At 54.9% G+C, this 16,832-nt stretch overlaps 1 protein-coding gene across 8 annotated transcripts in view; it reads right to left on the bottom strand.

Annotated features, from left to right (window-relative positions):
• Positions 1-16,832, bottom strand: part of LOC136111374 (opioid-binding protein/cell adhesion molecule homolog) — a 293,462-nt gene that overhangs the window by 3,535 nt on the left and 273,095 nt on the right. For all 8 annotated transcript variants that reach the window (XM_065855516.2, XM_071798876.1, XM_071798875.1 and 5 more), the window contains 5 exons: positions 8,066-8,298; positions 6,349-6,474; positions 5,979-6,113; positions 5,773-5,893; positions 5,203-5,354 (listed from right to left, as the gene is read on the bottom strand). In XM_065855516.2, the coding sequence (XP_065711588.1) occupies positions 5,203-5,354; positions 5,773-5,893; positions 5,979-6,113; positions 6,349-6,474; positions 8,066-8,298 (767 nt within the window). The remainder of the gene's footprint in view (positions 1-5,202; positions 5,355-5,772; positions 5,894-5,978; positions 6,114-6,348; positions 6,475-8,065; positions 8,299-16,832) is intronic.

Raw genomic sequence — 16,832 nt, 5'->3', positions numbered from 1 at the left:
TAAAAACACAGAGACCATGCTCTGTTTCGCCGGGTTCCATCTCTGAGGGTAGCGTTAGCGACAGCAGCATCCTTGGTCTCCGAGGCGCACGTCCTGGCTCCCCTGCAGTTAGACCTGCACCTCCAAAGACTCAACAAGTACAGTCAACTAACTGCAACGGTTAACTCTTACCTTGGCTGCTCTTCTTCTGTGGAGCTGTCTAGGGCCCCAGGTAGTTGGTGTAGTCCAGGAGGGTGGAGGGAGCTGGGACAGAGCCCTGAGCCCTGCTCCTGGCCATACTAAGTGCAGCAGCCTTCACCAATGAACAGCAGCACTGGCTCTAGCTGCTGTCACTCACAGAGGGGGCCCGAGGCCCCCAAAATGCCCCCCATACTGCTCCCAGATGACACCAATCTGACCTTCTTCACACTCCACACCAAGACTCCAGGCCATGTAACTGTCGATCTCCGCTCACTGACGTACAAAGACACCCCACAATATCACTACACACCCTGTGAGCGTGACCTCCACGTCATTAACACTGCCTTGGTAGCATCCTGGCCTTCCTAGACAGAAAGACTGTGGACTACACTTGACATTGACAAAGGCCAACCTTCAAGATTGGTACAACTCCCACCCCCTGCACTGTACATCTCCGCAAATGCGCACTGACACCCTACCTCTGAAAAAAGACAACCTGCCTTTAAGATACTCCACGTGAAGCCTCGGATGCGTCACCCTCCATCCTACGTGGCCCTGTGACAGCAAAAACGACAACTTATGCCTCACTAGCACACACTTTCCTGCCGAGGGAGGCCACATGCAGCAACAAGTCTGTCCATAAGCGACTAAGTTCCCAAACAGTTTCTTAGATTCACACCCTCACTCCAGTCCATACGTAACAAAGTCAACCCTCCCCAAGACCCGCTCTGACACGACACCCACACAAGCCCCCTCGCCACCTAGACGTGTGCCTAACCGCATAACGCTGACTCCCAACTGTCCACGACGACACTACAAACCCTACCAGGCACATCAACGCTGCATCTTGACTAACACGATGTACCATCTCAGGCTCCGGCGCTGACCCCTGCACACTGCACTAAGTGCCCCTGTGACTCCAGCCATGTAAAGCCTACCCTGACCCCCTCCCAAACCCCTACACAGAGTACAACAGAAGCAAACAAACACCTATCCTTTCACACAAAGCAGAAGTATGATACCCTTCCACTGCACATGTAGCGACCTCCTAGCCTGCCCAAGCTCCCCAAGATCCTCCAACTTGCCTTGGCGGCACACACGTATACATGCTAGATGGTAGGACAAGGGGTAATGGGTTCAAACTGGAACACAGGAGATTCTACTTAAATTTGAGAAGAAACAACTTCTCAGTAAGGGTGACAGACACTGGCCCAGGGAGGTTGTGGAGTCTCCTTCTCTGCAGACATTCAAACCCGCCTGGACCCCTTCCTGTGGAACCTCAGCTGGGTGTTCCTGCTCCATGGGGGATTGCACTGGATGAGCTTTCCAGGGCCCTTCCAACCCCTGTGATCCTTGCCCACCCTGTAATGCCCATAACAAACCTCAGGACACATGGGAAAAATGCTCACCCCTAGACCACACATCACTACCCGCCTCTAACATTGCCAAAACCTACAGACTGCCCCTCCACAGAACCAACAGGTATGCGCCCTCCCTGGTGAGCAGCAAACCGCTCCAGAACTCTACGCTGCCCGACGCCTCTCGCCGCCGAGTGCCAGATGTGATGCTCTCGGGACCGCCTCTCCGCCCAAACAGAACTAAGCAACTCTCAGCTATTAGCCACGCTTCCCGACTCGCTTGCCACAATCCCCTGCTGCCCCCACGCATCGGTCACGTTTGCCCTCCCCCGATGAGTCCGCCTCGGTGCTGGCAAGTTCCTACCGTTTCACCACACGACACTGAAACAAGCTGGCACATACTAATAAACATGACAGGCTACATACTGCCACCGCACGGGCAGCGACGACACAGTGCGCTCTCTGCCTTGCTGCCCTGCCTGCTCCCCCCTGCACTGCCAGCACTAGGGACAAGACACAGAACACAGACACAGCAGACAAAGGACACCCCGAGACATAGCATATCATGAGCGACTACGGCTCTCAAACACTGACAACCCCATCACCTACTTAAAACTACACAAGTCTCTAGACCGCTACCTCTCGCATTACATACGTTCATCTCCTACAAAACAACACATCCATACTACCCTGACCTGTCGCCGGGACCGCGTGACCCGCTGACTCTCTCCTGCATTGCTGAGACACACCAGAATGGAAATGCACATGTACTGTATGGCTACTGCTCCCTCGACACACCTGCCCAGACCCTATATGCAACCTTTCAGACTATCAAAAACCCCACAACTATTGCACTTGCAAAAGCTTCACACCACTTGCTTACACAACCCCCACACTTGACACACAAGGGACACAACTCCTTGGCCCACTTATGGGTAGAACTAGCCCTTGGACACCATGGCACGCTAATACCACAACTACCTGCATTACCCAGGACCTGCCAGAGCACAGCCTCTCTAGCAGAGGCTGTCTGTAAAAGCACGCTGTCCAACACACGCGACCGGAGCATCATCCCACGGGACAGACTCCAGCAGAGTACTCAGCCACCCTTCACTTCCCGCAACACGAGACCTACGGAATACAACCTATCTAGACACACAGAAACTAGGTTCACACATCCACAGAATGTGAGGGGTTGAAGGGCCCTGGAAAGCTCCTCCAGTGCAATCCCCCATGGAGCAGGAACACCCAGCTGAGGTTCCACAGGAAGGTATCCAGGCGGGTTTGAATGTCTGCAGAGAAGGAGACTCCACAACCTCCCTGGGCAGCCTGGGCCAGGCTCTGCCACCCTCACCCCCAACAAGTTGCTTCTCCTCTTTCAGTGGAACCTCCTGTGTTCCAGTTTGCACCCATTGCCCCTTGTCCTGTCACTGGTTGTCACCCAGAAGAGCCTGGCTCCATCTTCCTGACACTCCCCCTTTCCATATTGATCATCACCATGAATGAGTCCCCCCTCAGTCTCCTCCAGGCTCAAGAGCCCCAGTCCCTTCAGCCTTTCCTCACACGGGAGATGCTCCACTCCCTTAATCATCATTGTTGCCCTGTGCTGGGCTCTCTCCAGCAGTTCCCTGTCCTTTTGGAACTCAGGGGCCAGAACTGGACACAATACTCCAGACGTAGTCTCACCAGGGCAGAGGAGAGGGGCAGGAGAACCTTTCCCAACCTGCTAACCACCGCTCTTCTAATACACACATGTATCCCAATTCCTTCTGCCTTATGACCGATGTGGAGCACCTCTGAGAGCACCCCAGTTCCCTTACAAGAGACGCCATGGTCCCCCTGAAGCTCCACGCTCCATTGCCACCCCCCTAGTGCCCCTCCCTGGCTATAAACACCCCGCTGTCCCCATGAACAGCCTCCTCATCCTCAACGCTATGACTGAGGGAGGTGCCTCTCAAAGGCGCCGCACCAATGGACCGCGACGGGCACCTGGCGCTACGCCGAGGTGTGACGCTGCCCTCCGTGCTGAGCAATGACATCACTTCCACCGCTCTCCTGAATGGCACCCATGTTCATACCCTTGCTGACTTAATAATGCCTAGGATCTTACAATAATCACATACTTTGACTTGGTGGGGCCATTTAAAAGTCCTCTGTACCGATCTCCCGGCAGTACAGTAACACATATGTGTCTCACAACCCCATGCAACCAGACCTCTAATGTCTCCACAAATACCATGAGTACTACCTCACTAGGGACCTTAGTCTGCTATTAAATGACACCCTTCCTCGATAACTTCTTCCTCGTGCACGTCAAATACCAATAAGTATATTGGCCAAAATATTCTGGCAAAACCAGTTTATCCAGCCACAGGAGATGATCCATTCAGTATAGGCTGGATTGGTATTTATGTATTGACAACTAGCTAATGAGCCACAGACCGGGCTGGCTGGCCTATACGGGACGTGGAGGATGTGCCGGAGGGCACACGGCTCCTCTTTCTGATACACCCGGCCTGGCTCAAAGGGAAAAGCTGAGACCCTGTAACATGGCCTGAGACTTGCCAATCTTTCACATTCACCCCTTCTCTCAAGACTTTCCCCTGCGTGGCAACTGCCCTTCTGCACGGACACTGTCTTGTGGCTACACTACCATCCACCCCTCCCCAAAGGTGCTTCTTCACGGGGTACACGGGTCTGGATACCAGCAGTTGCGTTGGGTCCCACTTCTCTATCGGCATCGCACTCTTACATTTAAGATCGTTACAACAGCCCCTATGCAGGAGACAGGGCCCCATTGCAGCACTACGCTTTGCATGTGCTGAACACCCTCCCAAATGCTAAGCTGATGACAGCACAGATGCTCTGATTGTGCTAACAACCTCCCCTGGTTTCCGGGTCCATTCCCTCCTCTCCCTGAGGACGGCTCGCTCCTACTGGCCGCTCTCGGTCCGAGAAGGCCCGATTTGCCTTGCCCTAATGCCAAGAGACTCATGCTAGAAACACGCCACTGCCACACAGCATCTGCAAACAACCCCAGCACGATACACCGGCCCTCCCGCCTCTTCCTGCCCGCACCGACTCGCCGCCGCGGATGCCCGATGCATATTGCCCCTGCGCTGACCCTTGATGACTACACGGCATGTCCTGCCGCTACCAAAACACAACAACTGCTGCTAATCCTGCCGATACAACACCAATGACTAAAACCCACGCCACGTGGCCAAAACGCGTGCTCACCTGGACCGGGCCCCCTCCTCGGCCCTGGACTCCAGCGACGCCGCGGCTCGCTGGGAGCCTTGTCTGGGAAATGCTGACCGTCACCCAACGCCGCTGTGGAACCCCAACTCCCGTGGCATGATACGCACCCTGCCCAGCACCCGTTTGTGAGCGCCCACTTGGGGCGATGCTGCTATCTGCATCTGATGTGTCCTCTCTCTGGGACGTCACTGCAGGCAGCTCCTGACATTCCACATCTTGACAGGCTGTGCTCAGATGCTCTATCTCTAATCACCCGCATGCCTGGTTGCTGCCTTCTCTTCCTCTTCCTCTTCCTCCTCCACATCTTACTTTTCCTCCTCCTTCTCCTCCTCATCTTCACCTCCGTCATCTTCACCCTGCTCATCCTCTTTGAACTTTGCTGCAAAAAAACCAGTGCACCTACCATACAGGATGATGCTGGCGTTGGTGTTGCCCAGCTTGTTCGTGGCCACGCACGTGTAGTTGCCGTAGTCCTTCTCCGAGACGTTGAAGAAGGTCAGCGTCGACAGGCGGCCCTTGCTCTCGATCCGCACGCCCTCCAGCCCGTTCGCTAACCTGCGGGGAAACGCCGAGGACGATGCGCTGTCATACTGTGACATTTCATCTTACCTCCCCAAATGACTTCCCCATGCCACTACATGGTTTCATGTTCCCTGTCTGACTCCACGCATCCCGTCAAAACTGAGCCCTTCGTGCTACTCCGCTACAAAACAGCAACCTGTGCTCTCCATTCCAAAACCCATCCTGCGGCCAGAGTGATATGGCTTTCAGAACCGCCTGTCCCTAAAGCCACCCTGGAGAGATGACCCTGGGGACACTTTGGCCCTTAACCCAGCTCTTGCCCCCACCAAACGACTGGATCACAACCTGCCTGAGCGTTACGTGCCTCCCCACCTCGTTCTCCTCTGACATCGACAGTCCTGCAGTTGCCCTACGTCTCCCACGCCCCTCTCCGATCCCCGCCGCCCCTCACCTGGTGTCCTCCTTGAACCACTGGAACTCCGCCACTGGCACGGCTGAGGCCTCGCACTGCAGGATGCCCTTCTGGCCCACCGAGGCGCCCGTGTTCTTGGCGTTGGAGATGTACGGCGGGTCTGCGGGGATGCCGCACCCCGTCAGGCCAGGCTCTGTGCCCACCCGCCCCACCGCGGCTCCCCCTCCCCACTCGCCAGCACTCACAGTTGACGGTCACTTTGACTTTGCGCACGTCTGGGACGGCCACGTCGTTGACGGCGCTGCACTCGTACTCCCCAGACTGCTCCCGCGTGATGCCCGTGATCTCCAGGTACTCGTCCTCGCTCGCGAAACCCTGTCCTGCAAAACATCCCAAAAACACGGCGCTGACACCCTATCCGATGGGAATCTTGCGCCGATGCCTACAAAGCATCCTCCCCCTCCCACTGAGGACAAAACGAACGGAAACTCCACTCTCCATCTCAGACACGAGCCACCTCCATGACACACCAACCCCCTTGTTAGGAAATACCGTGTGTCCCGCGAGGACCGGGTGAGACCCTTCCTCGGACCAGACGCCACGCCGGGCTCTCACCTTTCCCAGACAGGTGCCGCCACGTGACGGTGGGCTCTGGTCTCCCGAACGCCAGGCACATGAGGGTGACGCTGCTGCCCTCGTTCACTGTGATGTCCGAGGAAATGTTGACGATCTGGGGGGGAACTGTAAGACATAAAGGAGACAAAAACCAAACGTCAGCACATGGGCTCACCTGCCCGCCTCACTGCTGGGAAGTCCATGGCTTGAAACCCGCCCCATCGATGGGTGACGCCATCCTCCCCCTCGCCCTGTCCGTTCCCCCACCCCTCGATTCCTGACCTTGGAGACCTAAGGCGTCCTTTCAAAGCCCTGACCGCCAGCTCTCCTTACAGTCCATGACAAGGCTCATGTTTGAGCACCTCTAATAAAGCTACTTAAATTAATGAGTGTCTGCTTCCTGCAATACTGGCTACAGTACTTCTTTACTCCATCCCCACATACTCCATCTCATAAATAACCTAGCCATCCTGACAGCCATCCATATCGCTCGCCTACAACCTCGGATGCTGTTGCCCTTCATCATCTCATCCAAAATGACCTTAAGAGCCGGTGTGGACCCCGCCGGACACCTCCGTGCCCTGCCGCGACGGCGATCGTTGCCTATCAGGTTACCAGGACTTGCAGAGGAACGTCTGACAACCTTCATTACATTTCTATAGATTCCATCAGGCAGGCTGACCGGGACGGTGGCTCTAGGGCGTTCAGATGCTTCATGGGTGAAGTATCCCGACAGCGTTGGGTGGAAAAGCCCCTGGGATGAGTGGCAGGGATCAAACCCTGCCCCGTCCGCGTGAGAAGGATGCGTAACTACCTACACATCTACATCGTGGGCTTCTCAGAGACGTGTCGGGGCTGGGAAATTTTACAGATTTCCTCATTGCAAAATCAATACCCATCAGCTGTTTGAAATTAAAGGAGAGATTAGGTCCTGGTTTTATACACGCTTTATTGTATTCCAAGAGCTTTCTACTCGGCCAGATAAATCTTCTTTAAGAGGATTAGGAAACTTTCATTATCTTTATCTAACCTGAACTAACACTTCCTCTGAAAAATTAATCTAGAGACTGGACAAAAGCCGGTAGCCAGCGCGTAACCGAGAGGATCCGAAAGCGGGGTTCGCCTCTGACCTGGATCTCCTCATTGGAGCGGCCTGGGGAATGCTGCTTTGAAACCCAACGGCGCTGGCTACACCTACAACTTCACCTACTAAGCCTTGTGCCAAAATCACAGATGCATAGAATCATTCCAGTTGGAAGAGACCCTCAGGATCATCCAGTCCAACCATAACCTAACTCTAAACCATGTACCCAAGACATATTGACATTCAGTTGTGTGCCCAAGGACATTGCTAATCACTCCTCGAGATGGCAAACTGAGCGACGTGGGTGCCCGGCGGCAGGGATGGGTCACGTTCATGGTGGAAATAGCTGAGTGAGGACAAGGTGCGCGATGCCCACTCCGATTCCAGTTCCCTAGTGTCCTCTGCCACACGCGATGACTGTATGAGGTGGCAAAGCTGAGATGACACAAGGACGTCTCCTCCCTGGCACGGTGGACACTGGTCTGCGCCCCTGTCCCTGTGCCGTTCGTGCCCCAAGGCCGGTACTGTTCATCTGATCCCTAGATCTACATCTCCACGAGGTCCTCTAAACTCTGCCCGAATCCAGACACCCATCCCTACCGGTCACCTTGGTGAGAGTACAACGAGACCCACCTTGCACGATGAGATGGACCCGCGAGGTCTTGGGGTGATTGTCTGTCTGCACGGAGCACGTGTAGGGGCCCTCATCGTAGATGTCCACGTTGTGGATCTTAATGCTGTACTGGGTCTTGGTGTTGGAGAGGATGACCACGCGGTTGTCTATCGACCACTTGTCGTTGCCGGCGTACAGGATGGTGCTGCGGTTCAACCAGGCCACACGCGTCACCCTGTCGTCCACAGTACACCTGCCGGGGAAGAGATGGACGGTTGGACATGCGAGCCTCCGTCACCCAAGATTTTATACAAACAGAAAGTTCCACAAGATCCACAGCAAATAAAACCATTACCTTTGCCCTCCCCGAGCCGCACAGACTCTGCAGGCTTCCCTGCGCTCGCCCACCTCTGCCCTCCCCACCTCGCCCTTGCTGCACACACAGAATTCCAAATGAAGCTGTCAAATTTGCTGACAAGTTCAGCTTGACAACATGGCCCTCAAGTCGTCCTTGGGGGGACGGATGTGCCCACCCCCAAGACCCAGGAGCCGTGGTGCCAGCATGGGGACAAGGGAAGAGGAAAAATGGCCGGACATGGTGTTGCTGGCATACGGGGAAGAGAAGGCGACGTTCGGATAAGCGGCTGTAAATCCTGCAAGTGCCTAGGAAACGCGACGCAGTCGTTCCCCTTATTTATTTCTTGCCTGGCTCGCTCTCTCCCGCTCCGAGACGCTCTGGTCCGTGGCGCTGACTTACGTTCCGCAAAAAATAGATGGGGGGGGAGGGAATTAAAATGTTCTTGGAGAACGCGGCTTCTCCATTCAATATGATAGATTTTTCTCAACCCATTTACTTCTGGCTTTCTCCACCGCTGCCGCGGTGCCCGCGGATGAACCACCCAGCGGTTGGTTAAATTAAGAGCCCCGGGTCTCTCGGGAGCTTTGCCTTTCCTGCCCGAGGAGCACAGGAGAAGATTCTTCTCTCGGTGTTACAGCACAACAAAATGACCGAGTTAGGTGCGAGCTTGTGCCGGCAGCCGCTGCGCTCTGCAGCTTTGTGTGCCAAAAGTCTTAGAGAAAAGACAGCTACAGTCAATCAAAACACTTGTGAGAGTCCCTCTTTGCACGCCTGTAAATTCAGACAGGGCCTGCGGGGCTGTCCCTGTCCTCATCCCCTGCACCGCGCCTCTCCTGCGGAGGATTTGGGAGTGTTCTATTTCTCCCTTGCTGGCGCTGCACGGCCTCACCTCACTCGAGATTATTAATCGGGCGGAGGGATGGAGCGATGCTCGGCGTGTCTCAGGCTCCCCCCGGGCGCGCGGGTCGAGGAGCGAGCCGTACATCCTCCCGCTAACTGGAGATTTTCCCTTGCAGGCACCGTCCATCTCCACCCGGTGCGTCGGTGAAGACGGATGGTCCCTGCGCCCGCCGCGGCGACGCCACCATCGCGGGAGCCCAATGTGCCCTGGTACCCCCAGCGATGCCGCCTCGGCTCCACCAGACCGTGGTGCCCTCGTGCCGACCAACGGCAGCGTCCTCGTCGGGAAGCCGAGCCCTCTCTTCGCTCAAATTAACTGGGGGAGAGCTGAGCACGGCCGAGTGGAGTCGGGCCCTGGGGGATTCCGGTCTAGTGGACTATTACTGCTGTCTCACTTCATTATAATGAATAATAAAGAGATACTTACACGCGCCTTCTGTAAATTATTCATTGCGTGCGCTGAGAAATCAGGGCAGCAATATGTAAAACAGACAACTTGCATGTCTGCGCTCGTATAAATATCTAGACTACGGCCCCGCGAGGTACTCTCGGGTCTCCTCATTAGGGCTGAAGACTGAGGACGAGGGTTGGAAGTGATGGGGACGAGCAGCTCGTGCTGCCACCACCCGGATTCAGCTGCTGTGTGCTGGCTGCGTGTCCCGGGGAGATTTGGGATCAGTCCGGGACCCCTGAGAGCTGGAGTTGCTCGTTCTGAGTTTACAGCTCAGATTTATGGCTCGTGGCTGTGCCTGTGTACGTGCATGCCCGTAACATCAGTGGACATTTACACACAACAAAGAGCGAGGAGCACATCGCACCCCCTTGCCCATAGCGCCTGGTTCCACCCTCAAAACCGGTCAGATCAAAATGGTTAAAAGCAACGTTGAGAATCATTTACTGAGACCTCTTTGCTACCTGTTTCCACTGCACCGAGATTATGATAATGTCTCCAGTAAGCAAACAGGTAAAGACACTTCTGCAAAATGTTTAGATAAAGCCGACAAGGTCTGACAAAGCTGGATAACAAAGAGGGCTGGGAGGTTGTCCCTCGAAGGGATCTAATTAAGAACAAAGACAAACCCCCATTAACAGTCTCCTGAAGGCGCCGTATCCATCTCTAGAATAAACCCTGCCTTGCAAGTCCAGAAGGGACGAAAGCAAATAAAGTGCCTGTCGGATGGGAGGGAAATCGACTCCTCCCGGCTGCACGGTTCACCAGGGAAAAAGCCCATCGGGAAGGCGGGAGGAATTGGCCTGAACCCCTGTGGTCTAGGCCTCATGATGCTCACAATGAAACACGGGCTCTCCAAAAGCCACCATCTCCAGAGACCCCTACGGACCCCCTGGCCCGGCCAGAGCCCGGGGCGACGAACCCGAACGTGGTGGCAAGAGAAGACATGGGAGGGAGGGAGCCAGCAGCACTGTGATGCTTCCCCTCTAATTGCCCTGATCCCTCATCCTTAAATGCTAATTTTCAGCTTTCCGAGGGATTTTTTCCACTTAGTGTCAACAATACAGATAACTCCGCCGATGCGCTCTTTGTGTTCAGTGGTGCAATGTTACCGTCTCCCTCCTCTTGGACCTATTAGCGGAGAACCCCGCGTCGCTGCCGCGGCAGGGTCCTGCCAGGCCCCATCAATGACACTGTCAATGCGTCTCCTGCATGTGAGATGTCACCTCATCCCCCGCCTCTCCTGGTCCATGTCGTGGACCTTTCCTGTGCTACTGACCCATTCAACTCGAGGGCCGCACGTGGGGTACGATGCTGAGATTGCCCTCGACATCTGCCCGGCGGTGAGGGGAAAACGTGCACGGGGTCAGCACATCTATTTTATGACTCTATTTTGGAGGGATAAAGTGACACTTGCAAACCCCTCTCTGTGGGTGCAAAGTGGGGGATGCTCAGGACCCCGAAACGATGATGCGTGTCCCGAGTGACCGCTGGTCCCTGGCCAAGCATCTCGGGGGAGATGCTCCTCTTCGGATGGACTCTACACCATCCCATTTCCTTATTCAACCAAACACACTCTACTTTTACATATTCTACAGCCCTTCAAGCCCAAACCACTCTCCTTGCCTGTAGGCAATGTGTCTCGTCACAATGACGAACAGAGATGCTGATAGCGGTCGCAAAGATGTTGATAGCGGTCACAAAGATGCCGATAGCGATCACCTGCTTCTTGGTGGCCAAAATGATTTGCCTGGATGAGGCGAGTCCCTCAATGGCAACGGGGTGTCACTTCGCCCTGGGAAATTTCCAACCCAAACTAGCTGTCCTGAGGGCGTTACAGACACCCAATACCATTCTATTTCAAAAACAATTGCTAATGACATCTGCCCAGCACTTCTGATGGAATTCTCCTTTGCTTTTGGTACTCGCCCCGGCTACGGAATGAACGGGCTCTGAACGCCTTTCTTTCTGGGCAGCTGGAGCAAAAGCAGAGGAGATTTATTTGTAATCATCGGCAATAAACACCCTTCCTCACAAGTCAACACAAAAGAACAGAACCTGGCTGGGCTCCCGCTTCGTTAAAGATGCAAATTACAAGCAGGCCGTGACAACGCAGCTCCTCTAATCCTCTCCCGACAATGTAAACCACCACTTAACCGTGGGTATGACGGTATCCACGGGTACGATGGCATCCGTGGGTACAGGGATGTGGGATACGCGGCCCCGTGGGGTACCAGGGATGCGGGATGTGCGGCCCCGTGGGGTACCCGCCCCGTCCTGGAGCCTTGAGGATGGAGGGGACCTCAGATGTGGCATTTAACATCTTAACCTCCTTGGAGGGCTACAGGACCTTCCTGCCCTCCCCGCAGCCTTGGGGTTTTGCAGGGTGGGTTTCTACCCGCCCGTTCCCTTATGGAGCGAGTTTGCCCACCCGCTACCCAGCACCAGAATAGCAACCACTCCCTGTGAAAAATCAAACCCCGAAGTGATACATTCGAGGCTGCTAAATATAAAATCTCCATCTGCATGGATAATAAGCCTGCGAGGGCAGGGGCTGTCGAGTTGCTCCATTACAGATAGTTTAATGGTGTTTTGGTCCGTGACTGCGGCTCCCAGACACGAGACTAATGACGAGATGATGAGGAAGGCGGGAGCTGTCGGCGCGAGGCGCTGCCGGGTGCGACTTCGCGCTCGCCCTGCGGCCCCCGAGGTGCCTGAATCGCCCCCAATGCTTTCACCCGGCATTTGCGGGGCTTTGGGTGGCCTCTGCAACACCCCACGGGATGCAAAGCTCAAGCTGGGGGGTTTGAAACAGATCCTGGGTTGCACGGGGAAGGGATGAGCGGCCAGGCTGTTGCTCGGCCACTGCAGCTTCTCCCCAGAGCCCTTCTCAGGATTTTCTGCATTAATGCCCCGCATCAAACACATCCAGAAAACACAGTCGGCTCTGATAAAGCGAGCTAGGCTTTCCCTCGCCTTCCTCAAGCCCTTCTATCGCCCGTCATCACTTTTCCATCCAGCTTGCGGGGACAGACACCGCATCATCGGCCGGGAAAGGGTGCAGAGACGACGCTCTGCTCCGCTTGCTGTTCCCACCAGGACTCCCTTGTTTCTGATCCTACACATGGTGGGGGTCCACTCGGAAATCCTCAGTGGCAGCGCAAAAGGTTGGAAGGCGTTGGCCTTCGTGCCTACAGCTCTTATTAGCTTAAGAGAAATCATCATAAGGAAATAGGAGGTGGCAGTAAAAAGAATAGAGCGAGAAGCCTGTGAATAGAGCAAATCAATGGGGATGTTTATGGCGCAGGTGGCGCTGAAACGCTCACGTCAGAGCCGGTCGATGCTGCCGGCCGCACTTGCTCTGCTGCAGAGGGATGGAGATGAAGGCGGCAGGAGGGGGCGGCCGGACCGGCAAAACCGCAACCTGGGGAAGAAGTGCTGCGAACCATCTTTTCTTGGCCCGGACGGTGCACACGGGATGGCGCGCTTTCCCCAAATCAGATCCCTAACACGGCCAGGTACCAATTTCCGCCTTGCTCGTGGCCGTCCTGCAGTTCAGGGAAGGTTGGGACATCTGTCCAGCTCCTCTCTAAAGAAACCACCAACTGTTGGCATCGTCACCCATCCTAGGTCACATCAACAGACCCATTTTCTCCCCTCTAACCTGGACCAAGGCTCTGCTCAATGCCCCTTCAGGGAACAAGACCCAATGACAGACGTCACCTCCACCATCCAAGGGACACGATTCTGCATAAACCCCCGTTCGTGGCGCACCGGCACAGCCCCCCTGCTTCAATCAGCGCCCGCATACGAACTCAATCAGCGCCCGTCTCTAACAATGCGGCACCTGCGCCACGGCTGATTTCTAGTGTGCTTCAATCAACGGGAGCAGACGAAACGCAGGGTTTACGGCTGGCGGCGAGAACGGACCCCGAGCGCACAGGGCACTTGGGGAGGAAACCCAGCCAGATCTCCATCACACACGGTCCTCACGCTCTGGGTCTGTCTGTCCAGCCGCAGCGCCCTCCCCAAAAAGAGCCGGGGGAGGCAAAGCTCTTTTCCCGACCCCCCGTTAAATCCCACCAAAAATATATTTGTCGTGAGATGCCCGCTCCTCTCCCTGCGGCTCTCCAGGGTAATGGAGAGGTTTCAGTCTTGGGAGGATAAGTCTCTTGGCTGCGTGCCCGGGAGGATTATTTTACATCAGGTTGAGTTCTGTAGTAATTATCTTCAAAACAGCTGGACTGCTGGATAAACTCGCTGTATCTTAATGCACAATACAAGAGCAAATACGGGGAATTAAACTGCAATTTCAGACGGGCCTGACAGATAGGCGGAAAAAAACGCTCGCCGGCGTTTCAGGAGCCGGGGCTCGAGGCTCCTCATGCATTGGGGTGGCGAGGCATTTTCTCACTTGACATCAATTCAAACTTCCCCTGAGACCCGGCCGGGTGGGAAAGAGATTGCAGATAAAGATATTTCACCCCCGAGCTCACGGTGGACAAAAAAAACCCCACTCAACACCATTTTCCTGACCCTCACGGCTGCAAAATGAAGCGGTGTTGGATCCTGGCTGGAGAGCTGAGTGATTCGCGTGGCCTCGAGCCTTCGAAACGAGCTCAAACTTCTCCGGTCTTACAAAGGAAGGGTTGACAGACGGACAAACCTACCCCTCAACGACTGGCTTGGAGAGGCACCCTCTCCCCAGTCACCAGGGGGAAATAACAGGCAAACATTTGGCTTCCTTCAGGATGGTGTGGCCACAAGATAGAGCATGAGAAATCCCCCTAGGCAGGACTAATAACCTCTCAAACAAGAGAAACTGAGCCAAAGGAGAGCGGCGAACACCACGAGCTCTCCTTGCCAAATCCGTGAACCACCTAGGTCAGTCATCAGCCCAGAACCCAACGGCCCATTTGCAGAAATTTCACCAACAATTAGACAAAATCTAATAACCCACCAGAGGAAATCTGCTTTCCACTCACCGTTTTGCCCTTGTGTCAGAGCTGGATGCTCAATGTGACGGACACCGAGGGGCCTGGTGGTGGCCCCACCATGTGAAGACATCATCAGCGGCACAAAGTGACCGTCACCCTCTCCTCCCCGATCCCCACAACCACTCGGGCCCGACGACTCGTTTGCGATCAGGCCGTTTATTTGTTTGAGTTGTACGTGAATATCCCAAATTACATTATCAGATCGTCGCCCCGCTTCTGATTTATTCCTTCTTTGTTCTTCAACTCTTCGTACATCTAAGCAATTAACCTCTCAAAGAGCCGGGGAACACATAATTATCCTCATTTGTCTAAACGTCACCAAGATGGCTGCCTTTCAATTAACCTTCTGGGAACGGAGGGAAGTTGGAGTGATACAGTGATCATTTCCAACTTCAGCCCGGGTTCCTTCTTTTATTTTTTTTTCCACCCTTAAAGTAATTTAATTGAAATATTCAGATGATAAAATATCGCCAGACAACTGTGACTGCAGGTAACGGGATCAAGAGGGGGCTCGCTATCGAAAAAAGAAGTCAAATGAGGTGCAGGAATATTATATCAATACGTGGCACTTCCATCTAAAAATAACCGAGCGCTCTGCGCTTATTAATGAAAGGAGCTTTTTGCACTTCCCGGCCAGGCGGCAAAGACTTAACGTCGCTTCTATATGTCGCTGCTACTGATGGGGAAACTGAGGCAGGGGATGCGTCTCCTCTGTGGCCGGTTCCCCTCCTGCTTTTTGCTTTGGGTTGGTTTCATAATCACCCCCGTTTTGCTGAGATAGCGTCTGCCACGGCGACGGAGCGAGGGACCCGTTCCCACCCATCGCATCCATCATAAATATGCATCGGCTTCCAGTCGAAAGCGCCGGGTCGAACTTTGCACCCGCGTCGAGCGAGACGCCGGCGTCGTCTGGCGCACGCCTGTAATATTTATACGCGCCCCCGCGCAACAATATTGACAGAAAATAAACACGCTGACTCCCGAGTTCATCGCATCTCCTCCCTGATAAGCGGGGCTTATCAGTTCCTCACCACGCCGGCTTGAAATCGAGCCTTCCAAAACCCGGTTTTCTCCCTCCCTCTAAATTGGGTGCAATGGGAGAAGCCGAGTCGGAGCTGCAGTGTGAAGGGAAACTGAGGCACTGAGATGTGGGGATGCGCTGGACTCGTTCCCCGCATCCTTCCCTCCCAGCCTCACGTGCTGGTCATTACTTCAGCCCCGGGGACCAGAGGGTCCCTCTTAGGGACTCCACAAAGCCACACCTCTCCTGGAGCATCCACCTGGAGCGAGGAGAACACGAAGCCACCGAGTTCCTTCTCAGGCTGGCAGCGGCGCGATTAAAATGCAAACCAGAGTCAAGGTACCTATCGATAAATCCTCACTTCTGGCTCTGAGGCTTGACACAAAGCCTATACCTGGCGTGGGGAGCTCAGACCGAGGGGGAGGCGCGGAGAAAGGCTTGGCTTTATGGACGGCCATTTTACTGTTTCCTTTGAGTAATGGGCCTTGCAAATTAGCGCCCCGCCGGCTTGAAATACATATTTTTTTTCCAAGGACACACGGGCTCCCTGTCCGACAGGGGCTGCGGGCGGACAGTCCCCGAGGGGAGCCGCGATCTCGGCTCGTATTTTATCCCGGGCGGGATGATGAAGAAGAAAGCTGAGAGCTCTAGGGGAGGATCCACAGGTTGGGGGAGGAAATGGAGCAGAAAACGAGCCTGTGCGGGCCCGGCGAGGGGCTGATGAGCAGCATCCAAGGGAACCCATCTCAGCCTCTGCCCCTTGAGAACCCCACAGCCCCCCAAGTGGCATCAGGGCATGTCTGTGGCACATGCCTCTCCTCACATGCTCAAAACTACGGGTTTCTGGCTCTCGCCGGAGCTTGTCTGAGTACCTAGCTCAGGAACCATTATTGGGAAAGGGCAGAGGTGCCTCCAACGCTGCAGTTTCCCTGGGGAGGAGGACAGATGCCTCGGACAAGGGGAAAAGCGAGCCCGCAGCTCCCCGAGTGCAGACGCGGCAGGAAGTATCCCAGCATTAACTCAGAGAGGAGCAACGGAGATAGATGGAAATATGTGCGGC

Source organism: Patagioenas fasciata, chromosome 24, assembly GCF_037038585.1.
Source record: "Patagioenas fasciata isolate bPatFas1 chromosome 24, bPatFas1.hap1, whole genome shotgun sequence".
Classification (NCBI taxonomy): Eukaryota; Metazoa; Chordata; class Aves; order Columbiformes; family Columbidae; genus Patagioenas; species Patagioenas fasciata.
This window is presented reverse-complemented; position numbering and strand designations above follow the sequence as displayed.